The 27,005-nt window shown below is 38.9% G+C and overlaps 1 protein-coding gene and 1 non-coding gene across 7 annotated transcripts in view; one reads left to right on the top strand and one right to left on the bottom strand.

The window, feature by feature from the left end:
* Positions 1 to 17,446, top strand: part of NNT (nicotinamide nucleotide transhydrogenase) — a 96,205-nt gene extending 78,759 nt beyond the window's left edge. For 4 of the 6 annotated variants that reach the window (XM_047849563.1, XM_047849579.1, XM_047849570.1 and 1 more), the window contains 3 exons: positions 11,917 to 12,035; positions 13,279 to 13,394; positions 15,083 to 17,446. In XM_047849563.1, the coding sequence (XP_047705519.1) occupies positions 11,917 to 12,035; positions 13,279 to 13,394; positions 15,083 to 15,232 (385 nt within the window). In that variant the 3' untranslated portion in view covers positions 15,233 to 17,446. Of the gene's footprint in view, positions 1 to 11,916; positions 12,036 to 13,278; positions 13,395 to 15,082 lie in introns of those variants that run through there. The other 2 variants (XR_007150278.1, XR_007150284.1) reach the window with 2 other exon arrangements.
* TRNAR-UCG (transfer RNA arginine (anticodon UCG)) lies at positions 10,241 to 10,325 on the bottom strand. The gene has a single exon. It is a non-coding gene; the product is annotated as a tRNA-Arg (tRNA).
* Positions 17,447 to 27,005: the final 9,559 nt, after the last annotated feature.

Raw genomic sequence — 27,005 nt, 5'->3', positions numbered from 1 at the left:
TCTGGCTATTGGAAAGTTCTAGGAAATTAAATGAACATTTTTTTTTCATTCAGAATTGTACAAGTGAGTTTGTCTGAAGCACTGCTTCGAAGGGCTTTCACAATTTTCGAGAGGCGGGTGTCTATCCTTTGGCCTAAGAAGCCTTGCCAGAAAGTTGATTCCACAGCTTTTCCCATCAGTCCGTTTTTGAGGGTGGCAAGGAAGATTTTGTCCCACTTCATTACTCTTCTTCTATTCAGATGGATAAGCTAACCTTGCCCAGCTGGTCCTAGCCTTTTCACCAGTAAGGACGGTGTGTGTTATGTTTACCCCGCTTCATGTTTTAGAAGGTTTTATTCTCCACTGCATTTAGTGAAGTTACTTTTTAAAACAAACAAGCAGACAAACAAAAAATGCCACTTTTCCTTGTGCTTCTCGTCAGTGACTTGTAGCTGTCAGTCAGAAGTTCTGATCAGAATGTGATGCACCAAAGAAACCTGCCCTTTCAGATCCCAGCATATTTTTCACAGGTGAAATGCACAATTACATTATGAAAGTAATTGAATGTAGTAACAGATCCTTCTGTTACCTTCATGGACCCTCCCCAGAATGGAGCACTGCCATGTGCAAACATAGAATACAAAAGTCCTTAAGGTGTATGTTGCCACCAGGGACTGTGTGTTGCACCTGCAGTGCAGCTCCCAGCCTGCTCTGTGACACAGTACAGTGCACCCGTATTCGATGTAATTCTAGATAAAGGAGGCCTGCCTGAGGAAGTAGTTGGATTAGAGAATCTGTAAGGTCTATTTTAACGCTTTTTTAAAAATTTCTTTTTTAAGTTGTTATTTGAATTCCAGTTAACACAGTATTGTATTAGTTTCAGGTGTACAATTCCATACAACACCCGGTGCTTATCACAAGATACTCCTTAAGCCCCATCACCTATTTAACCCATCCCCCCACCCGCCTCCCCTCTGGTAACCATCAATTTCCTATAGTTAAGAGACCGTTTTGGTTAGTATCCAAAATATATAAAGAAATCATAAAGCTCACCACCCAAAAAATGAAAGATCCGGTTAAGGAATGGGCAGAAGACATGAATAGACATTTTTCCAAAGATATACGGATGGCCAACAGATGCATGAAAGCATGCTCAACATCACTCCTCATCAGGGAAATACAAATCAAAATTATGATGAGATACCACCTCACACCTGTCACCCTGGCTAAAATCAACAATACGAACAACAGGTGTTGGTGAGGATGTGGAGAAGGGGAGATCCCCCTTATACTGTTGGTGGGAATGAACACTAGTGCAGCCACTCTGGAAAACAGGGGAGTCTCCTCAAAAAGTCAAAAGTAGAACTACCCTATGGTCCAGCAACTGCACCACTAGGCATTTACCCAAAGAACACAAAAATGCTAACTCAGAGGTTTATATGCACCCCAGTGCTCATTGTAGCATTATCTACAATAGCCAACTTACGGAAACAGTCCAAATGGCCATCGACTGATGAATAGGTAAAGAAGATGTGGTATGTTTACACAACGGAATACTACTCAGCTATCAAAAAGAATGAAATCTTGCCATTTGCAACAACATGGATGGAGCTAGAGAGTATTATGCTAAGTGAAATAAGTCAGAGAGACCATATGAAACATATCTTTACATTTTTTTAAGTTTTTGTTTTTTTTTTTTTATCCATTTTGAGAGAGAGAGCAAACGTGGGGAAGGGGCCCAAGCAGGCTCCATGCTGTCAGCACAGAGCCCAACATGCAGCTTGATCTCAACTGTGAGATCATGACCTGAGCCAAAATCAAGAGTCGGAAGCTTAACTGTCTGAACCACTCAGGCACCCTGAAACATATCTTTTAAAGGTTCTTTAGTGAGAGGTTAATGGTAGATTTTCTTTCATTTTGTATACCTTAAAATTCCTTGGTGACAGTTCTTTTCTCTCCATCTTTGAAGATTTTATCCCACTGCCTTAAGGCTTCCCTTGCTCAGAGATTATTACAGGTTCAGTTCCAGACCGCTGCAGAAATCTCTCAGCGCCTTGATCCCACATTTCTCAGCCTCCAGAACTCAGCCACCCGGTTTAAAGTATTTTGTTATAGCAGCCTAAACAGACCAAGACATTCTTGTTCATGGAGTTGAATGGCGTTCTCCCTGAGAAATATCATCGTCATTAGCGCCCTTGAAAAAATTCTTTTACTGGAGATCTTTGGATGATAAATGACAAATATCTGAGAAATCCCAAGGTAGGGGAATGAGGAAAAAAAATGGTGAACTGACTCCCAACAATTGGTTCTGAGTGTGGAAATTGTGACTCCGTCTCACCTGCCACCCCAAGAGGGAGAAATGGCCTCAGGACAGAGGGGTGAGGCCCACAGCTTGTCCCACAGCCCGGCCCCAGTGCTGACTAGCAGGCGACAGCCATCCACAGCCTGCTCCCCAGCCCTCTATTTTAACTCGAAAGGTTTTATTGATTTATAAATATTTATGGTTAAAAAAGAAGAAATAGGCTTTCAACAAATGAAACTTTAAAAAAATTTCCCCATGTTATGTCTTTTTTCTCATTAATTTGCGAACTTCCTAGGAGCTTAGAATAACATATTTAGGAAAATTGTGGGATGATGGTATTGGGAAGGCAGAATTCCCAAATGCAGTCTATGTAATGTAAAAATATAAAACACAGTAAAGAACTACAAAGCTGTAATCATCAAGACAGTATAGTATTGGCACAAAAACAGACACATAGACAAATGGAATAGAATAGAGAACCCAGAATTGGACCGACAAATGTGTGGCCAACTAATCTTTGACAACGCAGGAAAGAGTATCCAATGGAAAAAAAGACAGTCTCTTTAGCAAATGGTGCTGGGAGAACTGGACAGCAACATGTAAAAGACTGAAACTAGGACACTTTCTTACACCACACAAAAACAAACTCAAAATGGATGAAAAACCTAAATGTGAGACAGGAAGCCATCAAAACCCTAGAGGAGAAACAGGCAACAACCTCTTTGACCCCAGTTACAGCAATTTTTTGCTCGACACATCTCCAAAGGCAAGGGAATTAAAAGCAAAAATGAACTATTGGGACTTCATCAAGATAAAAAGTTTCTGCACTGCAAAGGAAACAATCAACAAAACTAAAAGGCAGCCGACGGAATGGGAAAAGTATTTGCAAATGACATATCAGATAAAGGGTTAGTATCCAAAATCTGTAAAGAACGTACCAAACTCAAACCCGAAAAACAAATAATCCAGTGAAGAATTGGGCAGAAGACACGAATAGACACTTTTCCAGAGAAGACGTCCGGATGGCAAACAGACACATGAAAAGATGTTCAACATCACTCATCATCAGGGAAATACAAATCAAAACCACACTCAGATATCACCTCACGCCAGTCAGAGTGGCCAAAATGAACAAATCAGGAAACTACAGGTGCTGGCGAGGATGTGGAGAAATGGGAACCCCTCTGCACTGTTGGTGGAAATGCAGACTGGTACAGCTGCTCTGGAAGCCAGTGTGGAGGTTCCTCAAACAATTAAAAATAGAACTACCCTACAACCCAGTAATAGCACTACTAGGAATTTATCCAAAAGATACAGGAGTGCTGATGCATAAGGGCACATGTACCCCAGTGCACTTTCAACAATAGCCAAATTATGGAAAGAGCCTAAATGTCCATCAACTGATGAATGGTTAAAGAAGATGTGGTTTATATATGCAATGGAATACTACTTGCCAATGACAAAGAGTGAAATCATGCTATTTGGATGGAGCTGGGAGGTGTTATGCTAAATGAAATAAGTCAGTGAAAGACAGATATCATATGTTTTCACTCATGTGTAACTTGAGAAACTTAACAGAAGGTCATGGGGGAAAGAAAGGGGAAAAAATAGAGAGGCAGGGAGGCAGACCAGAAGAGACTCTTAAATACATAGAACAAATTGAGAGTTGATGGGGTGTGGGGGAGAGGCTAAAATGGGTACTGGGCATTGAGGAGGGCACTTGTTGGGATGAGCACTGGGTGTTGTATGTAAGTGATGAACCACGGGAATCTACCGCCAAAACCAAGAGCACACTGTACATACTGTATGTTAGCCAATTTGACAATAAATTATATTAAATAATAAAACACAATGAAAGAAAGGAAATTAGCCATTTGAACATCTTGAGTATGAAAACATTTTGCACAGTGACTGGCAAAATGTATAACCAAATTGTTGCAGGTTGTAAAAAGATTTTTTTTTAAATCTGAAGAGATTTTGCAATATTTATAATAAATAGTAAGAGGTTGTAAAATGGAGAAAACACTCAATACTGTAGGATGAGGCCCAGTTGTCTCTGTAGTTTCTTTGTCTTATTGTTGAATTGGGATACTTGACTCTTCTTCATGTTTTATTGCTGAACTAAATCTGGATATTTTCATAATGCAAGAAGGAAAATGTAGTTAATTTGAACGGTTGTGGTAAGATCCATGTGGTGAATGTTTTATACTCTTTACTAGTCCCACATGTCCAAGAACCAACTGCTGTAACGCACCCTGGTCAGGACATATTGTCTCCATGACCCACAATCATGGGAGTAAACATTGTTGTGTCCCCTTTGGAACATGTGGTGTCTAAAATCTAACGTGAAGTTGCGAAAAGTGTAAGAATAGGCTTTATATCATCATGTACTGTAAAAAAGTTTTAAGAAATAGGGTGTCTTTTGAATTGCATCTTTACCAAGTTCTATCCAGGTCACGCAATATTTACAAATAGCCCTTGTATACCCTCTTACTTGTTTTTATTCTTTCTTGGTTAGTTTAAAAGGCTCTGAAGATCAGGTTGATTTATTTGAGTAGATCATTTCACTGGTTTTGAACTGTGCCTGGGTCTGTCTTTAATCAGGGACCGAGGCCTTAGTTTTTATTCTATAATGTTTTGCAAAAGGCTGTCATTTTCATATTTGAGAGAGGAAAACAGCAAGAAATGTTCAAATTTTTCTTGTTTCAAGATAATTGAAGAGATTATCCTGACTTAACAACATTTGTTGTATCTGTCAGTTGAGGAAACAATGCTTTTTTGCCTAATAGTATCGGTGGAAGGATTATGTATAGCCTTTTAAAATTTGACTTTATCAAATAAGTATGTATTTGAATATTAGTTATGACCAAGTTCCCAGTGAGTGCAGTATTCACAATTACTAGCCTTCATCTATTTTGACTACATAATTTCTCTAGTCTTTTGATGTAGTTGTGAATACAAAGAACTTCTGGCTTTTATTGGACTATATTGATATTTACTAGAATTTCAAGGTAAAAATTAGAAAGCCAACCAAAACATGTTGACATCAAACTAACATTTGTTTTAATTAAAAAAATGTGTATTAATTTTTATATAAGTGATCATTAAAATGTATTTGTGTGAAAAATACAGAGAGCATTTATATTACAGAAATGTATTGGAATAGAATTTTATAATTGCAGCTTCATTTATTAAAGGCTTATTGTGCTTGGCATTGGTCTAAAATACTTTGTATAAAAAACTCTTTATGTGAACTATCTCACTTAAATCTCACAATACTCCTCTGAAGAGGTTTTATTATCAATCCCATTGCACACAGAGGAGGCGTGAGGCATACAGACCAAACTGCCCAAATGCTGTGAATCCAGGCAGTGGCACTCTACAGCTTTTAACTGCTGTTTCTTGCCACTTCCCTAAATTCTTTCTCTAAAAAGAGACATAAAAATGTATGAGTCTGTGTACCTTACTGGGCACACTGTGTTTCTTAAAACCCTTTCCTTCCCTCCCTCTCTTGGAATCCCTATAAGGAGTGCCAGGTGCTGTGGGAACTGACAGATAAGACACGGTTCCTGTGCTCATGTTGTGCCCAGTTTGGAGGGCACAGTCATGTCAACCAGTTACTATGATGCAGTGCATCGTAAGGAGGAGATGCATAAAGAAAAAGTTGTGGGAACGTGGAATATCTTTTTTTTTTTTTTTAATGTTTATTTAGTTAGAGAGAGAGAGGGAGCAGAGGCGGGGGAGAGAGAGAGTCAGAGAGAGAATCCCAAGCAGACTTCACACTGCCAGCGCAGAGCCCGACACGGGGCTTGAACCCACGAACCACAAGATTATGACCCAAGCTGAAATCAAGAGTCAAATGCTTAACCAACTGAGCCACTGAGGCACCTTGGCAGATCTTTGTGATCTCATTGTAGTATTTATTTTCCTTCTGTAGAATCTTGTAGACAGGCACAGCTAATTCTGCTTTAAGCATGTGTACAATAAAGATAATTTTCATGGCTCAGAGGAAAGAACTAAAAGGCTAGTAGGCTTTGCATTTTGAAATTCTGGCTATTCTTCATATGATGATGGAACATTAATGAGCATTGTCCATCAGTTCCTGGAAATTGCTGGTTATGGCCAAACCATTGTCTGGTATAATTAACTTTAATACTGACTTTGGAGATTAGTCAGTTATATGGGCCAGAATTGTTATAAACTCACATTGGCTTATCAGTGTGCACATATATATTTCTAAAAATTTAGCGTGTTCTGTTATTTCTCTCAAAACACTGGCATTTTCTTGTTAGAGCCTTGCATGTGTTTTTCTCCAACCTTAGAGTCTTAAGGTTTACTATAATAAATTATTATGCTAACAGATATAAAATGGTCTATCATTTGGGATATTTAGCATAACATATTGATTAGCTTTGTGATTGTTTACCCTTCACAACTAGCTCAACAGAAATAATGTCTTTATGCAGTCTGTAGCTAATTAAAAATTACAGTAACAACAAATACATTTAGAGGTCTTTGATTTCTAATCTGGCCCAAGACATGTCAGTTAAAGCATAAAGATGATAGCTAGATGGATTAATTTAAAGATAAGCAAGGGCAGTATTAAAAACAAATTAATTACTATTGTTTTATTAAAAACAATAAAATTACTAGAATAAAGGAAGGATACAGAATTGAAATCCAAAAGTAATTTACATACTGTATATATTGACTTTTCAGCTAAAATAGAAACCCTAGTTCCTGGAATTTTAGGACTAGAAAGGAAGTTTGTGGTAGGCTGAATAAAGGCCCTAAAGATGTCCACTTGTTTTTCTTTTTTTTTATTGTTCTAAGTGTTTTAAAAAATGTTTATTTATTTTTGAGAGAGAGAGAGAGAGAGAGAGAAAATATGAGTGGGGGAGGGGCAGGGAGAGAGGGGTACAGAGGATCTGAAGCAGGCTCCATGATGACAGCAGAGAGCCAGTTGTGGGACTTGAACTCACGAACTGTGAGATCATGACCTAAGCTGAAGTCAGACACTCAACGAACTGAGCCTCCCAGTCACCCCCAAAGATGTCCACTTTAATCCCCCAAACCTGTGAACATGTTACTTCACATGGCAAAAGGGACTTTGTAGATTTAAGGCAAGGATTTTAAGATGGGGAGACTATCTTGGATTATTCACGTGGGCCCATGTGATCACTAGGGTTGTCATAAGAGAGAGAAGAGGGTCAGAGTCAGGGAAGGAGATGTTATAATGGAAGCAGAAGTCAGAGGGATGGAGTGATAAGCCAGGGAATGGGAACAGCCTCCAGAAGCTGGAAAAGGCTATATTCTTTCTTTCTTTCTTTCTTTCTTTCTTTCTTTCTTTCTTTCTTTCTTTCTTTCCTTTCTCTTCCTTCCTTTCCTCCCCTCCCCTCCCCTCCCCTCCCCTCCCCTCCCCTCCCCTCCCCTAGGGGGCTCCACACCCAACATGCAGCTCAAACTCATGACCCTGAGATCAAGATTACATGCTCTACTAACTGAGCCAAACAGCCACCCCTAAAATACTATATTGTTACTAAAGTACTAAAATGATATTTATGTTCATATTTGAGTCTTAGTAAGTCTCAATAAGTCTGATTTATTGAGCATATACTTTGGTTCCTGGAGATTTTTTTTTTCAAATGTTTTATGTTATTGCCACTACAAAAAAACACTAAAATCTGAAAGAAGTTACCTTAACCAGAGAGTCCACTTACCCCTGCAGAAGTGTTTTCTCTGAGGCAATTTGAAAACAGCTGCAGTGCTGAAGACAGCTTGCATTACCACATGAAGAGTGGGAGCCTAAATTGTCAGTATTTTGCCTTATTTCTTTTGTTTTCAGGAGTGATTGAAAACTTTGGTTTGATATAGACTATGACATTAAGATAGCAATGTCTAGTTTAAAAAGAAAGCAACTGGGGCACCTGGGTGACTTAGTTCAGTGTCTGACTCTTGAATTAGGCTCATGTAGTGACTTCATGGGGTCATATGGGACTCCGTGCTCCCCATTGGGCTCTGTGTGGGAGCCCACAGAGTGCTCCACATTGAGCCTGTGTGGGAGTCTCTCTCCCTCTCTCTCTGCCCCTCCCCTGCCCATGCACTCCCTCCCTCTCCCTCTCCCTCTCTCTCTCAATAAATAGAGAAACATTTTTTGAACCTAAAAAGAAAGCAATCTTGTTTTTAGAGAACATTTAAAATTTTTTCTCAGGTGTTGAACTGTTACAGTCCCCAAAACGACAGGAGAATTTGTGGTGGAACAACTTAAAACCCTGTGAGGTGGTGAGCATGGTCTGGAGTGAACTAATGACTGGAGTGAAACAATGACTGCCCTTAATTTTATTTTTGCTAGAACAAAACTACAGCTAGCCCACTGAGGGGAAAGGTGATGAAGTAGTTGAGATAGATGAGACATATTTTTCTTCTGTGTCTGTTTGTTCATGCAGATATTTAATTTTTTTTTTTTTTTTCTATTTTATAGCTTGTAGCACTGTTGAAACTTTCTGGGCTCTCAATTATTCTCAAAGAACACTGCGAATTGGATTTTTGGAACTCCTTTTTTTACCCATCCAAGCAGAGAATAATAAGTATTTCTCAAACCGTTTCTACACAGTTTTATATAGCCCTTGGCAGGATATGGGCTGATAGTAACAGCCGGTTACTACTCTGGGAAAACTGAGACAGTGAGAGTCCTTAAGTAACCTGCCTAGCAGCAACATAACTAGTAAAACCTGAGCTGTCAACTAAACAAAATACCTCTCAAATATATATCTCCCTTATACTACTATAATGTATAGAGCTAAAAGTTCAGACTCTTGAGGCAGAAAGACCTGAGTTTGAATCCCAGCTGTAACTATTTACTAAAAAAGTTCTACAAACTGCATAGCACATCAGGAAGAGCCAGCATTGGCCGTTGTGCCAGAATATATACCAGCAGCCCCCCATACTACATTCTTGCTTCTTTCTGTTAGGTGTATGGGTAAAGCTCTGAAGCTCTGCTTATTTAACGAAGGACTGGGTTTGAATCACTTGCTCTTACATTCTAATTCTTTTTGTTTTATTTTAATTCTTTTATTTTAGAGAGAGAGAGAGAGAGAGTGAATACATGAGTTGGGGGTGAGTGGGGGTGGGGGGAGAGAGAGAGAGAATCTTCAGCAGGTTCCACACTCAGCGTGCAGCCGGACGCGGTGGTCGATCTCACGACCCTGGTGTCCTGATCTGAGCCAAAATCAAGAGTTGGGCACTCAACTGACTGAGCCATTCAGGCGCCCCAGTGTTCTAATTCTGGATGGAGAATTTTAAAGATGATTAGGGATAGAATGGAATAATATATGAGAAATCATTTGTAAATGGTGTTACAATATAATAGCATGAAGTATTAAGTTATTTTAGATGAAGTTAATTTTTCCCACCATAAAAAGTGTACATTCTCCTCCTTTCAGCGACTGTGAAGCTGGGAAGATCCCGGCTGGGCCAAGGTCACTGATCTCACTGTCCTCCTAGCCCTTCAGGGTTTCCCCAAAGCCTCTTAATCACATGGTTTGATTCTCCCACAAAAGTGTACATTCTCATAGAAAATCGGGAAAATATATTTAAAAAAGAGGAGAAATAAAATGATTATCTGTTGTATAACTGCATAGGGGTAACTGTTTTGTTTCCTTTTAGCCTGGGGTTTCTGTTTTTTTATTAAACATAAATTATTATTTAGGGGCATTCGGTGATCTCTAAACTAAGATTAAAAATAAATTTGATAAGAGAGAGTACCTGTCACTTGATGTCCCCCCCCCACTACAAGATCCCCCAGTAATTCAGACTCTTCATTATCACTTTAAAAAAATTTTTTAAATGTTTATTTACTTTTGAAGGAGAGAGACAGAGTGTGAGTTGGGGGGTGGGGAGCAGAGAGAGAGGGAGACACAGAATCTGAAGCAGGGTCCAGGCTCTGAGCTGTCAGCACAGAGCCTGACGCGGGGCTCGAACCCACAAACCGCGAGATCACGACCCGAGCCGAAGTCGGACGCTCAACCGACTGAGCCACCCAGGCGCCCCTTCATTATCACTTTTAAAGATGTGGGAAAATCCCTTATCATCTATTTAGGCAATTAAATGGCCATTTTAAAGCCCTTTTCGGGTTTGTGTTTTTGGGAGGGGTCAATTCCTGTGCTGCTTTAATCTGTTCCCAGGAGGACCTCTATTAACAGTGGGGACACCTGACTTGGCAGCAGTTTCTGTGTCTTAAATGACATGATTTTTGTGTGAGCCAGCAGTGTATTTTGGCGGCCCTAAAAGCTAAGGCCGACTTAGGCATCATTGTCAATGAAAGGTCTAAGGATGGGATTTTCTTGCTGTGCCTTATGCATCTAGATTGCATCCAGCATACTGTATTCACTTTGGGGGACTGAGATTTGAGCTGGATATTGCATTGTGGAAATGGGACTCAGACAGCAGCGGATCTGTCAGCATTGAGTAATTGAAAGAATTGAGGATGTTTTGCTTAGTAAGCATCAAGGATAGCTCAAAGGAATCCACATATGAAAGAGGGAATAAACTCATTATGGCTCCAGAGCAAAACTACAGACCTTGGAAAGCAATGAGATAGGGGTTCCCTTCGGTCGAATATGAATGTGTGTGTGTGTGTGTGTGTGTGTGTGTGTGTGTGTGTGTTATATAATTTTTGAGATTGTCTAGTAATGGAATAGACCTTAGGAAGGAGTAAGTTTCTGGTTACTGAAAGTGTTTAAACTGAAGTCGGATAGATCCCTGCCAAGAACTACTATCGAATGCATTTCTTCACTGGATTCATTCACTCATTCACTCACTCACTCACTCACTCACTCACTCACTTTTTATTGAGCCCTTCCTGTGTGTCAAGCACTGTGCCCAGTGCTGAGGAGACAGAGATCAATACTGTGGGCAAGGGGCTGGATTAAATGACTCCAAAGATCCCATTATGGTTGTGGTTGAAAGAAATTGCTTGATGCTTCAGTTTCTTTTGCCTTAATAAAAGTGTGGAGCTCTGATTTGTGTATCACTCCGTCTTTGAAACACTCCAGCATGTTGCTATCACATTTCTTCTGGGATGCAGAGTAATGCTTCATATCATTTTCTGAAAGATTGTAGGCTGTTAACTCCTGTCCATGACACTATTTTATTTCTCCAGCTTTGAACATAGAGGTTAAAGTTGAATGTGAAGTCAGCTTTTGATGGAATAATGTTGATTTTTCATGGCAAGTGTTTAATTCCAGGCTGACTTACATAAGTTTTTAAAGATTCAAGATTTATCAGAAAGTATCATGAGAGAACATAATGCTTATTAAATGTAAGGTGATCTTATTTATTAATGTTGTTGGAAATTCTTTGTACTTAAAACATATGGAAGAGTCAGGTTCTAAGGTTACACTTATTTTTTGAGAGGAGTTATCATTTGTGTATACTGAGATATTAAACCTCCAACTTCAATATTTGTAGATTGATCATATATCTGGACTAGTTCTAGTCCCGCCTGTAGAGATCAGATAGTACCAGGAAAAGCAGAGGTGCCAAGAACAAAGTGTGCAGATTTGGAGGTGATGTTGGGGTCTCTGTACATTTTGGCCCATCAAGTAAGGCCAGCTGTTCATTTGTTTCATGTCTAGGTTTGGAATTCACCCAGTTGCAGGCCGGATGCCTGGTCAGCTTAATGTGCTGCTGGCTGAGGCTGGGGTGCCATATGATATTGTGCTGGAAATGGACGAGATCAACCATGATTTCCCAGGTAAGTGGTAGAGGCGATGCTGAAGTCTAAATATTCTCAGTCTGAATAAAGCAACCCCCGTCTTAGGACGTAAATTGTGGGATTTCTGAACACCCACTAGTCCAATGAAGAGTAACCTACTCCTAGTAGGTGTGCAGTTGGAATGAAAGCAGTGAAAGACGGTACTGAATAAGGCACAACAGACTTGTGAGTAGCATGGGTACTTTTGTGCCTTTGAGGGGTGGTGAAAATCTTGAGAGATAGTGGAGCTCATTGCAGAGGGACTCGGAAGAGATCTGGCTTTGGGATCTAGGTCACAATTCTCGCTTGTTTGCACTAGATCCCAGCCTCAGGTTCCTCATTTATGACATTGCTTCTGTTGCTAATTTAATGTATAATGCTAGCAGTGTCTGAGATTTTCCAGGCTTCTAATTGTACTGATTCATAATCAATAAAGTAGTTTTCTATTTTCTTTTAAAGCACTAGGATTTCAGTAGATAAGGTGCTGTACTTTATGGCTGTCATTGGGTAGATGTTGAATGTTAATGACATTTGGCCCAAGATCATGTTTGTTAAAGTTAAACCAGTTCCCCCTGGCAAGTATCCACTGTAAACTTAAAAAATACTGTTTATTAGAGAAAAATAATGAAGTTATATGTGTATCTACATTCACATGGCATTTTTGGCAAAGTTCTAAGGTAATTTATATTATAGTCCTTAAAGAGGGAGTTTGGACCATTTTAATTTTATGCCCCCTTTGAGATTTCACTGTTGCAAAATTTTGTGTGAAACCTGCCAGTTCCAGGAATTATGGGCACAGCTTTAATACAGTACAGACTCTTAGACCATTTTCTTGGAGACATCAAATAGCATCATATGTGGTCATTTTAAAAGCTGAAAATGGAATGCCAGTCTTCTCAAAAATAATATAACCAACAAGATCATTTTGAGATAATAAAAAAACCGCAAAGTCAGATTAGGTAGATGCATCTGGGGGGAGGGAAAGCACAATAATGTAAGCTCCAGTCAGCATGCTCAGGTTCACATGCAGGACCTACTGCTTTTAGCTGTGTGGCATTGGCTAAGTTACCGACCCTCTCTGATAAAGCTCTTTGTACAGTGCCTGGCATAAGTGTGCATCCTATAAATGTTGGCTTCTGTTACTATTGTTATAAAGTGCAGATCACTATAATTTGCCTGAAAAAAAAATGAAAGTAGCCTATTTGAGACTTATATTTTCTCTTTTTTTCCCTTTATTACGTAGACACCGATTTGGTCCTTGTAATTGGAGCTAATGACACTGTTAATTCAGCAGCTCAGGAAGACCCCAACTCTATTATTGCAGGCATGCCAGTCCTCGAGGTCTGGAAATCAAAGCAGGTAAAGTTTCAGACTTGTGTTTCATTCTCATAGTCAAATGTCTCTTCAGACATGCGCACAGAGCCATCCTGGTTCACTCGGCGAGGAGCGCTGATGCCTTTTAAAAGCCGCAGGAGCTTGAGTGGGCGTAGGGCCTAGCTCTCTATATCCAGCTTCTGTCTGTTCGGTGGCCGATAGAGAACCCGAGTGAATGCCCTGGTCACCATTAGAACCAAACGATATTATGTGGATGGATTAACAAAATCTGTAGCCACAGCTGAAAAAAGAGCTGTGAGCTTTTGGAATGAGTCTGGCTGACTTCCAGATAGAGTCCAGTGAAGCAGATGGCTTCCCTCTGGGACAGTGAGTCAGTATCATTGCCTTCATATACGAAGATGAGCATGTTTTTTCATTTAATTTTTTTAAAGGGAATTTGTTGTTGTTATGGGGTGTCTAGAAGAAAGGTGATTTAGAAATCCAAACCATAATGTGGCATAAGGAAGCAAGGCCTGCTCGCGCACATCACCTCTGTGGAGGCTCACCGCTGGGTCATAGAGACTCAAAGGCTTATACCTTTCCCCTGCGTCATTCGAGGGACATGCCTTTACTACCCTTAGGTCAGATCTGCATTTTAACAGTCATAATTATGTAATTATGTAAGTACATTTCCCTTTAATTTTGTTTCTCTTCATTGAAAATATGGGAGTGTGATACGCACTTATTCATGTGTAGATAAAAAATTACTGCATTCGTCATCAAATTGGAGAATTTGAAGAAGACTATACTAAGGCTGAGTAAAGTGTGAATAAATTTAGACGCTTTCATTTTTGGATAAACTACCTAGACAACCACAGAAAGGCTTTTTATTTTCCTAAGAACTAACTTGCTATTTAACAGGATAGCACCATCCATAAGCCATGTTAGGTGTCAATGACTATACTACATCAATATTAGAGACAGGTTTGCTTTTTCCATTTTGCTTTGTAGGACTGTAATATTATTACTTCTGTCATGTGATGGGCTAGATTGCTCTTTGGGCTTTTGTCTTGGCACCTTCTTTTTCTTTTTAATGTTTATTTATTTATTTTGAGAAAGAGAGAGTGCGAGTGAGCCAGGGTGGGGCAGAGAGAGAGAGAACACCAAGCAGGCTCTGTACTGTCAGCACGGAGCCCAACCTGGTGCTTGAACCCACCACTGTGAGATCATGATCTGAGCGGAAATCAAGATTCAGACACTTTACTGACTGAGCCACCCAGGCGCGCCTGGAACCTTCTGATGTACTTTAAAGTGGTGGAATAGGAATCATGCCATTTTCCCATTAGAAGCTTATGCACTAAGTTTGGTCTCTTTAACACATTAGAGAAAGATGCTTATTCTTCTGAGTAGAAAATGTTACAGGGTCTTTATAGAGAAAAGCTCTGAGAAGAAAATCACTTGTAATCTTATGTTTCATAGATAAACTATTTACTGTTAACAAGATTTTTCTCTCTTGGATGTGAGTATGGGCACATTTAAAAAATTAAAGTTAATACAGTGTGTGCCTGCATTAAGAAAACGACTCCTTGTGTATTTTAGAAAACTGTGTACTCAGGAGTTAGTAGTGGTGGTGCTTCATTTAAAGCTAGGGCAGGGCAGTGTGGGCATACCTATCACATCCCAGCCCAGTCTGTTAAATACACTCATTTTGCCCCTTAATCTTTGCTCCTTAGGTCATCGTTATGAAGAGGTCACTGGGTGTTGGCTATGCTGCAGTGGACAATCCAATCTTCTACAAACCCAACACGGCCATGCTTCTAGGCGATGCCAAGAAGACGTGTGATGCGCTGCAGGCAAAAGTGAGAGAATCCTACCAGAAGTAAATTTTCAAGACCAAGCTGTTGTCCGACAAAGCCACCTCTTCTGTTGTGAGAACAGGCAAATAAAGTATCACTCTATACAGCTGATAGACATCTGTAGCAAAGCTCTTGGAAGAGAAGGAAGACTGAAGAATGCAAAGCAAACAGGGATATTTTTCAAGATCCCTTGATTTTTTTTTAAAAGATTGAAAATTCTGAATGTCTTTCTGTGCATATTTTTTGTGTTATGAATTCCAAAAGTATTTTATAAAAGGAGAAAGAACAGCCTCATTTTAGATGTAATCCATTTGGATTTTTTTATTCTTCCTCAATGGTCAACAATATTTTAAGAGATTAAGTTTTTAGGATCTTAGGACTTATATACATGGATCTGAACACTCTGACCTTGTAAACATTACAGGTACCTTCGTTTATGTTTTTTCAACAAAGATTACTAATTTGAGACTTGTGTCAACTCCTGAGCTATCCTCTTACCATTTAACCATGATCTGAATTAACCATATCAAATTGGCTTCAACTTTTCAAACTGTACTACCAATTCTAGATTTCAGGGATGTATTTTCTCACTTCTATTTTAATACCTTAAGGGACTAGGTAATCTTTCAGAGATGCTGGAAACAATGACATCATTTGCTTTGTATGTTTCATCAGGACACCAGTGAAACATATCATTTGAAATCAGTATTGTATTCTTAAGAATCCCATTTCCAATCAGAGGTGTTTTTAATTTCAATCAATTTATAAAGTGTATTACTGTATTAAGTGCACTTGAATGGAATTCAGCTATTTGACTAATAAATTGAGTTCATCATGTTTGTGTAGAGATGTAGCAATGGTCTCTGGTGACAAAAGGCTCAAGTGAATAGTTTTGCTGGTTACTACCATCCGGGGAAGACTTGCCACTGGGAAATAGATGAAATTACTCGCTCCCTTAATTGTTGGCAAGAATTTTTTTTTCCAAATCAGAATGTGTTTTGAGGTCTTATGTAATTGATGACATTTGAGAAAAATGGTGGCCCTTTTTTTTATTAGCTACCTCTTTGTTTATCTAAACATCAGTAAAGACCATGTCTTTTTGCAGTAAAAGTGTAGATTTTCTTTGTGACTTTGCTACTGTGCCAAAAGCTGTATATAGGTGAATGAATGAGTGAATACTTGGAATATCTGTCTCTCTCTGTAACTAATTTGGTACTAAATTTCTTGAAATAATTATAAGCACATATAAACTATCTCTAAACCAGAAAAAGAATTAACTGTTGTGAAATTTTTTACTGTAATGCTCATGTTTACTCAGTTTATAACTCACAATATCTATTGGTTTGGTAATCAACTTCTGTTTTGCTGTGCTTGAGATTAAGATCTGTTTGTGTGTGTTTGTGTGGGTGTGTACATGTGTTTTAAAGCAGGAAAGGCTCCTTTTTAATTTTTAAGTAATAAATGCAATTTGCTAATGGATCTCAGGTCATTAGTAACCTCAAGTCTGAATTACATCATGAAAGTTCTACTAGGAAAACAATAAATCGTATCTTTATGCCCTTTTCCTTTTCCCAAAGTACTTGTGGGTATATCTGGAAAGCAGCAACTTGGTTTTTTTTTTTTTTTTTTAATGAGATAATTCCTGGATTCAGCTTAAACTAAAAATAATGATACTTGGATTTATTTATTTTTGTTATTGTAGCAAATCTTTTTCTATATTTTCAGAATTTAGGACCTCATTCTTTGCTGCTGACTAATCCTTTGTCATCTAGTTGTATTACTTGAGTTAAAAACTATGCTTCAGTTGGTTTTATTTTACTTTATTGCTTAGGATATTTAAATGATTTTTTGGATACAAAATTTCTTAAATTAATACTCCCAAAGGTTGGTGACCTTGGATTATTTATGGTGAAGTCTAAAACCAACAGAAATAATTTTCATCCATCCTATTTTATTGTTCTTTTTTTTCTAAGGCATACAACTGGAAGATATGACTTATTTTTTATTCTTGTATTGTTACACTATGTATAGATATTCAACTGGAAATAATTTTTTTAAAAGTCCATTGTACCCCACAGTGCGTTACCAAAAAAAAGAATTACACGTAGGCAGTGAAGTGCTAATGTTGATGTGTCTTTTAGGCCTTTTTGACCATCCGTTATTTTCTCGTTTGTCTTAAATTGGAAGTTTGTGTTTAAATTACTCATCTAAGTAAAGAATATATATAAGTAAATGGATAAATTTTAATACATTATATGTATGTTTCTGTCTAACTCTGGACAGTTTTTCAGTATATAAATCTTTTTATCATTCTCTCTGTATTTTTTTTCTAGGGATTGGAATAGGACGGAGAGAGAGGACTAATCTTTTTCTGCAGTGGGCGTTCAGGCCTTGATGGAGTCAGGGAATAACAGTTAGGTATTTTGTAATGAATCTGGATAGTGGGCCTTGGCCTTTCTGATTCTATCCAAGTCATGGCCCTAACTTTTAGATTTTGCTGTTTTCTCATCCAACACAAATATGGGATATATTATCTGTCAGTCAGGTTTAGGGTTTAGTTCAATTTATCCTATCCCAAAGCCTTATTATGTATAATTAATAACTCATAACCCATGTGTTCATCTGACTTAGAGGCAAATTTTCAAGTCCCTTAGGGCATACGTCTTGTGAATTAAAGCATTTTAGTACTGGAAAGTTGGACAGCTCATTTGTATAGCTAGGGGAGAATAGTTCAAATATCTAATTTATAGCTCCTGCCAGTTTTTGAGAGTCTTTGCCAACAAATATTGGGTCGGAATGGTAAGAGGAGAAAAACAAACAACCAAAATTCTACACGTCAGTGGCAGCAACTTGCATGTTCCAGCTGCTCTTTAGATTCCCAAAGGAAAGATAAATTAGTGTAATTAACAAGGGGGAAAAAAACACTTTTAAGTGAGACTTTTTTTTTTTTTTTTTAATTTGAGAGAGAGAGAGAGGACAGGAGCAGGGAGAGGGGCAGAGGGAGAGAACTTGAGAATCTTAAGCAGGCTCCATGCTCAGCACGGAGTCCAAAGTGGGGCTCCATCTCATGACTCTGGGACCATGACCTGAGCTGAAATTAAGAGTTGGACACTCAACCCACTGAACCACCCACATGCCCCTAAAGTGAAACTTTTAAAGTGTTAGTTAAGTAAAGCAGTAGAAATGGTAACATTTGAATTTTGAAGCACTCAAGATTGCTGTTCTTTTTTATAAATGTTTATTTTGAGAGCGAGTGAGAGAGAGAGAGAGGGAGAGAGGAAGAATGTGAGCAGGGGACGGGCAGAGAGAGAGAGAGAGAGAGAGAGAGAGAGAGAGAACCCTAAGTAGGCTCCCTGCTGTCAGCGCAGAGCCTGATGTGGGGCTCCATCCCACAAGTCGCGAGATCATGACCTGCCAAAATCAAGAGCCAGACGCTTAACCATCTGAACCACCCAACACCCCAAGATTGCTGTTTTTAAACTTATCTCTTAGAAGTTACATATTGGGCTAAGGAATTGAACTGTACACTATTTAAGTGGTTATATAGACATTTAGCATGGTATATACTGTAATTCTGGAGGGAAATCTTTTGGATAAAGTAGGTATAATGAGATAATGAGACAGTAATTAGATAATGAGAGACAGTAATTGAGATAATTAGACAGTAATTAGAATGAGACAGTAGATAGTCTTGTGCAAAAGGAAGGAGACAATGAGACAGCAATTAGAATGTTGACTATTTCAAACTCTTGACTTACGATGGTTAAGATAGTGGGAGGAAAAGATAGGGTCTTGGTAGATAATTTATTTGGGGGAGGAGTGGAAAATTATATTGAATAGGTAGAGAACATCTAGTTTATGATTATGAAGAACTTTAAAGGCTTGGACTCTAAATAGTGGTGAGATATTACATCTCTGTCACGTTGATTGTGAAAGCATATGACTACCTCATTCCACGTAAAATATTTGTACTTCATATTCTTGTCAAAGATCACAACTTTAAACTCTGCTTTCCAATTCTTTTAAAAAGCCTATTTCTGAAGTATAATACTAATGAAAAAGTAGTCTAAAAGTTTGAGAGTCCAGTTTGCCCCTGGATATTTCAAATTTCACCCATAGACCAAAACAGCCCTCAGAGATCTGGGTACTTGGACTTTTGTTGTGTGGAGTTACTGGGGATAACAAAGGCAGAGAGGTAATGGAATGGGGAGGAGAGTTATCCAGCTCACCTAAGGTCACTGTGAGTTTGGGGGCACATACAAGTGGCAGCAATAGAATGGCGGGGAGTCAAAGTGGTTGTTACAGACTTTGAGAAGAATTGAAGTGATGTGGATTTGGGGTATGCAGGTGACATGTGGAATGATGGTGGCTAGTTCCTTCCCCCAACAATGGAGAGACACGAAAAAGGAAGTGAGAACTCAGGGCAAGGGATTGCAGGTGTTCCTGTTTCCTCTACCATAAAGAGAGAATAGGAAGATCTAAGAACCTTCTCCTTCTCCTTCCTTTTGCACCTGGGAAGATGAAAAACAGCAGCAATGTGATTTGATGTAGGGCACAGTCAAAACACACGGAAATGGACCGTTCAGAAATTGAAATAAGGCCACTTTTTTTTTTTAATCCCCCCATCCACCTACGTTGTTTCTGGCTTACTCTAGGAAAAGCAAAACTTGGAAACTTCTCTAGTAATGTGTAGAACTGGAGTTAGCCAGTGAACTTTTATCTAAATGAGCTCTTTTCTGGACCTGATTTTCCAAAAGCCAGTGAGTTGCTATCAGCCAGCCTTGCCTTTGCCCCTTCTTTCTCCCATTTGGGGAATGCACTTTCCACAAGAGTACAGGGCTTACACTCATGTGGCAGGGTCTGTGCCTGGTTAATTCTATCCAGACCTTGTGATTCTAGTTCTCTGCTACACATACATAAACACTGGTTTGAACTGAAATGTCACATTTAAACGTCTATAGAGAAATAGGATAAAGTGTGACTGACTAACCACCTTGTGTTGTGTCAGTAGGGAGATAGCTTTTTCCCCAGACGGATGAAACAGAATGTCATGGCTTTATTTGTAATCTTTTTTTCCTTTAATGTTTATTCATTTTTGAGAGACAGAGATTGAGCATAAGTGGGGTAGGGGCAGAGGGAGAGGGAGACACAGAATCTGAAGCAGGCTCCAGGCTCTGAGGTGTCAGCACAGAGCCTGACCGGGGGCTTGAACTCACGAACTGTGAGATTGTGACCTGAGAGGAAGTCTGACACTTAAACAACTAAGCCACCTGAGTGCCCCACATGGCTTTATTTTTGAATGTTTTGTCACTACTCTCCGAGTTTACTGGAACAGTTTGCTTCAGAAATCACTCCCTCTAGAAAAGTGCCTTTAAAACTTTCGGGCTTCTACTGATTCATGGAAAATTTTGTTCTTGCAAATTATAGCCAGCTCTGTGGTTTTGTCCCATTGGGGTATGTATGAGCATGGAAGCTTGGACAGGACATGCTTTAGGTCCACACCCTTGTGTCTGATTGGGGATCACTGCTTCATTAGTGTTGGGTATAATTATAGTAACTTGGAAACATGGTCACATAAAGATTAGAATCATGGTTGTAAATGAGACCAATAGAGCATTCGAAGACTATAATAGGAAATCTTATGAAAATCTTAACTCTATATGTAAGAACTTTAGAGTACTTGTACTGGATTTGGTCCTTGCTGTAATGCATCTCACCCAGAATACGGTCTGTGTAAGCACCAATGGTTGGATTTTAATGATGAACACAGGACAAGTAGTTGGATGATGGCATTGCCAGGAGAAGGGTTACTGTTTTCTCTAATGAAAACATTCATTCACTTTTGGTCATGCATACATTCCTGGAATGTTTCACCTTTTGCTAAATTAAATATAAAGGCATTTTATTAATAAGTATATTAGTATGCAGCTTGGATGGAGGGAGGGGAGTGCATTTTTGTGTGTGTCCCACATGGATTTATGTTTAGGATTCATTATCTAGAAGCTTATCTTAACTTTTTTTTTTTTTTTAATTCCAGATAGACAGACTTTGTCGCCTTAGTCAACTTAGTATCTCAGCTGGTAATAGTAACAGTAGCTACTAGTTAACGAGTACTCATTTTGTGCTAGGCAACATCCTGTCCACATCCTGTGGGTTTTCAGTGCCTTCTACAATAGAAAATGGCAACCTAGATCTGGCGAGGTTCCACTTAACTGGGTCCACTTAACCACTCTGTTGATGTTTCTTAAACAAAAATAGCTAAAGGAAAGATGGCACTCAAGAAAGGGAGGAACCATATCTTTCTAAACTGTTTAAGTATATTTTTAAAAAAACCCAATTGAGATTTCAGCAAGAAGATACCAACCACTGACAAAATGATATGAAGAAATGTGAACCTTGTAGAAGAAACAAGCGACAGCTGTTTTTACATGACGAAAGTTGCTGGTTATCCAGTAGTGATTTGTCCTACCCTTTCTCTCTCCCAGCAGCTGCTGCCATTTGCCGCATACACAAAAGTTTAAGTCCTGGGGTCACTTCTTACTTAGGAGAAGAATAAAGGAGACTTTGGAGCAGATTTTCCAAAATGCTTTCTATGTTATGCTTTCCAGAATCATACCTACTGCACGTCCATGCCTACTTGGACCTCCAACAACTGCCCACCTGACAACCAGTCTGGCCAAAGCTTTTTGCTATGAATTTTCATCTCCCAGGCCACAAACTCAGACGTCCCAAAATATGACTTTCTTTTTTTTTTTTCAACGTTTATCCATTCCTGGGACAGAGACAGAGCATGAACGGGGGAGGGGCAGAGAGAGAGGGAGACACAGAATCGGAAACAGGCTCCAGGCTCTGAGCCATCAGCCCAGAGCCCGACGCGGGCTCGAACCCACGGACCGCGAGATCGTGACCTGGCCGAAGTGGGATGCTTAACCGACTGCGCCACCCAGGCGCCCCTGACTTTATTTTCTATAACTGAACTGACTTCCATTTTATTTTAATTTCTTATTTCTTATTTTATTTTATTGTTTTTAACTTCAGCATAATTTACTAAAAAGTGCTCTCAGCACGAGTTGTTGGTTATGGGGTTTTTGTTTTGTTTTGTTTTCCTTTTTATTTGTTTATTTTAAAATTTACATCCAAGTTAGTTAGCATGTAGTGCAACAATGAATTCAGGAGTAAATTCCTTAATGCCCCTTACCCATTTAGCCCATCGCCCCACAACCCCTCCAGCAACCCTCTGTTTGTTCTCTATATTTAAGAGTCTCATGTTTTGCCTCCCTCCCTGTTTTTATATTATTTTTTGCTTCCCTTCCCTTATGTTCATCTGTTTTGTATCTTAAATTCCTCATAAAAGTGAAGTCATATGATCTTTGTCTTTCTGACTAATTTTGCTTAGCATAATACCTTCCAGGTCCATCCACATAGTTGCAAATGGCAAGATTTCATTCTTTTTGATTGCCAAGTAATACTCCATTGTGTATATATACTATGTCTTCTTTATCCATTCATCCATCAATGGACATTTGGGCTTTTTCCGTACTTTGGCTATTGTTGATAGTCCTGCTATAAACATTGGGGTGCATGTGTCCCTTCGAAACAGCATACCTGTATCCCTTGGATAGATACCTAGTAGTGCAATTGCTGGGTTGTAGGGTAGTTCTTTTTTTAATTTTTTGAGGAACCTCCGTACTGTTTTCCAGAGTGGCTGTACCAGTTTGCATTCTCACCAGCAGTGCAAAAGAGATCCTCTTTCTCCACATTCTCACCAACATCTGTTGTTGCCTGAGTTGTTAATGTAAGCCATTCTGACACGTGTGAGGTGGTATCTCATCGTGGTTTTGATTTGTATTTCTCTGATGCTGAGTGCGGTTAAGCAGTCAGTTGGCCATCTGGCTGTCTTCCTTGGAAAAGTGTCTATTCATGTCTTTTGCCCATTTCTTCACTGGATTATTTGTTTTTTGGGTGTGGAGTTTGATAAGTTCTTTATAGACTTTGGATACTACCCCTTTATATGATATGTCATTTGCAAATATCTTCTTCCATTCTGTCAGTTGCCTTTTAGTTTTGCTGATTGTTTCCTTTGTGCAGAAACTTTTTATTTTGATGAGGTCCCAATAGTTCATTTTTGCTTTTATTTCCCTTGCCTCTGGAGATGTGTTGGGTAAGAGTTGCTGCGGCCAAGATCGAAGAGATTTTTGCCTGCTTTCTCCTTGAGGATTTTGATGGCTTACTGTCTTATGTTTATTTATTTATTTATTTATTTATTTATTTTAACGTTTATTTATTGTTGAGAGACAGAGCATGAGCATGGGAGGGGCAGAGAGAGGAGGAGACACAGAATGTGAAGGAGGCTCCAGGCTCTGAGCTGTTAACACAGAGCCCGACATGGGGCTCAAACTCACAAACCCAGCGAGATCATGACCTGAGCCAAAGTCAGATGCTTAACCGCCTGAGCCACCCAGGTGCCCCTTACTGTCTTATGTTTAGGTCTTTTATCCATTTTGAGTTTATTTTTGTGTATGGTGTAAGAAAGTGGTCCAGGTTCATTTTTCTGCATGTCGCTGTCCAGTTTTCCCAGTACCACTTGCTGAAGAGACTGTCTTTATTCCATTGGATATTCTTTCCTGCTTTGTCAAAGATTAGTTGGCCATACATTTGTGGGTCCAATTCTGGGTTCTCTATTCTGTTTTATCGATCCGAGTGTCTGTTCTTGTGCCAGTACCATACTGTCATGATGATTATAGCTTTGTAATACAGCTTGAAGTCTGGGATTGTGATGCCTCCAGCTTTGGTTTTCTTTTTCAAGATTGCTCTGGCTATTCGGGGGTCTCTTCAGATTCCATACAAATTTTAGGATTGTGTGTGCTAGCTCTGTGAAGAATGCTGGTGTTATTTGGATAGGGGTTGCATTGAATATGTAGATTGCTTTGGGTAGTATCGACATTTTAACAATATTTGTTCTTCCTATCCAGGAACATGGAATCTTTTTCCATTTTTTTGTTTCTTCAGTTTCTTTCATAAGCTCTCTATAGTTTTCAGTGTATAGATTTCTCACCTCTTTGGTTAGATTTATTCCTAGGTATTTTATGGTGCAACTGTAAATGGGATTGATTCCTTGATTTCTCTGTCACTTCATTATTGGTGTATAGGAATGCAACCAATTTCTGCGCATTGATTTTATATCCTGCCAGTTTGCTGAATTCATGGATCAGTTCTAGGAGTTTTTTGGTGGGATCTTTTGGGTTTTCCATATAGAGTATCATGTCATCTGTGAAGAGTGAAAGTTTCACCTCCTCTTGGCTGATTTTGATGCCTTTTATTCCTTTGTGTTGTATGATTGCTAAGGTTAAGACTTCCAGTACTATGTTGAATATTGGAACATAATGTGGACATCCCTGTCTTGTTTTTGACCTTAGGGGGAAAGCTCTCAGTTTTTCCCCATTGAGGGCGATATTAGAGGTGGGTCTTTCATATATGGCTTTTATGATATTGAGGAATGATCCTTCTATCCCTACTTTCTTTAGGGTTTATATCAAGAAAGGTGGCTGTATTTTGTCAGATGTTTTCTCCGCATCTATTGAGAGGATCATGGAGTTCTTGTCCTTTCTTTTATTGATGTGATGTATCAGATTGATTGTTTTGTGGATATTGAACCAGCCTTGCATCCCAGGTATAAATCCCACATGGTCGCAGTGAATAATTTTTTTAATGTATTGTTAGATCTGGTTGGCTAATATGTTAAGGATTTTTGCATCCATGTTCATCAGGGAAATTGTCCCATAGTTCTCCTTTTTTAGTGGGGTCTTTGGTTTTGCCATCAAGGTAATGCTGGCTTCATGGAAAGGGTTTGGAAGTTTTTCTTCCATTTCTATTTTTTGGAACAGCTTCAAGAGAATAGATGTTAACTCTTCCTTAAATGTTTGGTAGAATTCCCCTGGAAAGCCATCTGACCCTGGACTCTTGTTTATTGGGAGATTGTTGATTACTAATTCGATTTCCTTACTGGTTATGGGTCTGTTGAAATTTTCTATTTCTTCCTGTTTCAGGAATTTGTCCATTTCTTTCAGATTGCCCATTTTATTGGCATATAATTGCTTATAATATTCTCTTGTTATTGTTCTTCTGTGTTGGTTGTGATCGCTCCTCTTTCATTCTTGATTTTATTTATTTGGGTCCTTTCCTTTTTCTTTTTGATCAAACTGGCTAGTGGTTTATCAATTTTGTTAATTCTTTCAAAGAACCAGCTTCTGGTTTCATTGATCTGTTTTGTTTTTTGTTTTGTTGTTGTTGTTGTTGTTTTGATAACATTGATTTCTGCTCTAATGTTTATTATTTCCTGTCTTCTGCTGGCTTTGGGTTTTATTTGCTGTTCTTTTTCCAGCTCCTTAAGGTCTAAGTTTAGGTTGTGTATCTGAGACCTTTCTTCCTTCTTTCGGAAGGCCTAGATTGCTATATACTTCCCTCTTATGACTGCCTTTGCTATGTGCCAGAGGTTTGGGGCTGTGGTATTATCATTTTCATTGACTTCCATGTACTTTTTAATGTCCTCTTTAACTTTTTGGTTAGCCCATCCGTCTTTAGTAGGATGGTCTTTAGTCTCCAAGTATTTATTATCTTTCCACATTTTTTCTTGTGGTTGATTTAGAATTTCATAGCGTTGTGATCTGAAAATATGCACAGTATGATCTCGATCTTTTTGTACTTGTTGAGGGCTGATTTGTGTCCCCGTATGTGATCTATTCTGGAGAATGTTCTAGTGCACTTGAGAAGAATGTGTATTCTACTGCGTTAGGATGAAATGTTCTGAATATATCTGTTAAGTCCGTCTGGCACAGTGTGTCATTCAAAGCCATTCCTTCCTTTTTGATTTTCTGTGTAGATGATCTGTCCATTGTTGTAAGTGTGGTTTTGACGTTCCCTACTATTATGGTTTTATTGTCAATGAGTTTCTTTATGTTTGTGATTAATGATTTATATATTTGGGTGTTACCATGTTTGGAGCATAAATGTGTATAATTGTTAGATCTTCTTGGTGGATAGACCCCTTAATTATGATATAATGCCCTTCTTCATCTCTTGTTACAGTCTTTACATTAAAGTCTAGATTGTCTGATATTAGTATGGCTACTCTAGCTTTCTTTTGGCCACCATTAGCATGATAGACTGTTCTCCATCCCCTTCCTTTCAATCTGAAGGTGTCTTTAGGTCTAAAGTGGGTCTCTTGTAAACAGCATATAGATGGATCTTGTTTTCTTTTCCATTCTGTTACTCTATATCTTTTGATTGGAGCACTTAGTCCGTTGACATTTAGAGTGGGTACTGAACGATGTGAATTTATTGCCATTATGTTGCCTGTAGATTTGGAGTTTCTGGTTGGTGTTCTCTGGTCCTTTCTAGTCTTTGTTGCTTTTGGTCTTTTTTTTTTTTTTTAATTTTTTTTTTCAACGTTTATTTATTTTTGGGACAGAGAGAGACAGAGCATGAACGGGGGAGGGGCAGAGAGAGAGGGAGACACAGAATCGGAAACAGGCTCCAGGCTCTGAGCCATCAGCCCAGAGCCCAACGCGGGGCTCGAACTCACCGACCGCGAGATCGTGACCTGGCTGAAGTCAGACGCTTAACCAACTGTGCCACCCAGGCGCCCCGCTTTTGGTCTTTTAAAATACGTTTTATTTATTTTATTTTATTTTTGTTGTCTTTTCTCCCCTCAGAGAGTTCTCCTTAAAATTTCTTGCTGGGCTGTTTAAGTGGTCAAGAACTCCTTTAATTTTTGTTTGTCTGGGAAACTTTTTATCTCTCC

Source organism: Prionailurus viverrinus, chromosome A1 (assembly GCF_022837055.1).
Source record: "Prionailurus viverrinus isolate Anna chromosome A1, UM_Priviv_1.0, whole genome shotgun sequence".
NCBI lineage: Eukaryota > Metazoa > Chordata > Mammalia > Carnivora > Felidae > Prionailurus > Prionailurus viverrinus.
This window is presented reverse-complemented; position numbering and strand designations above follow the sequence as displayed.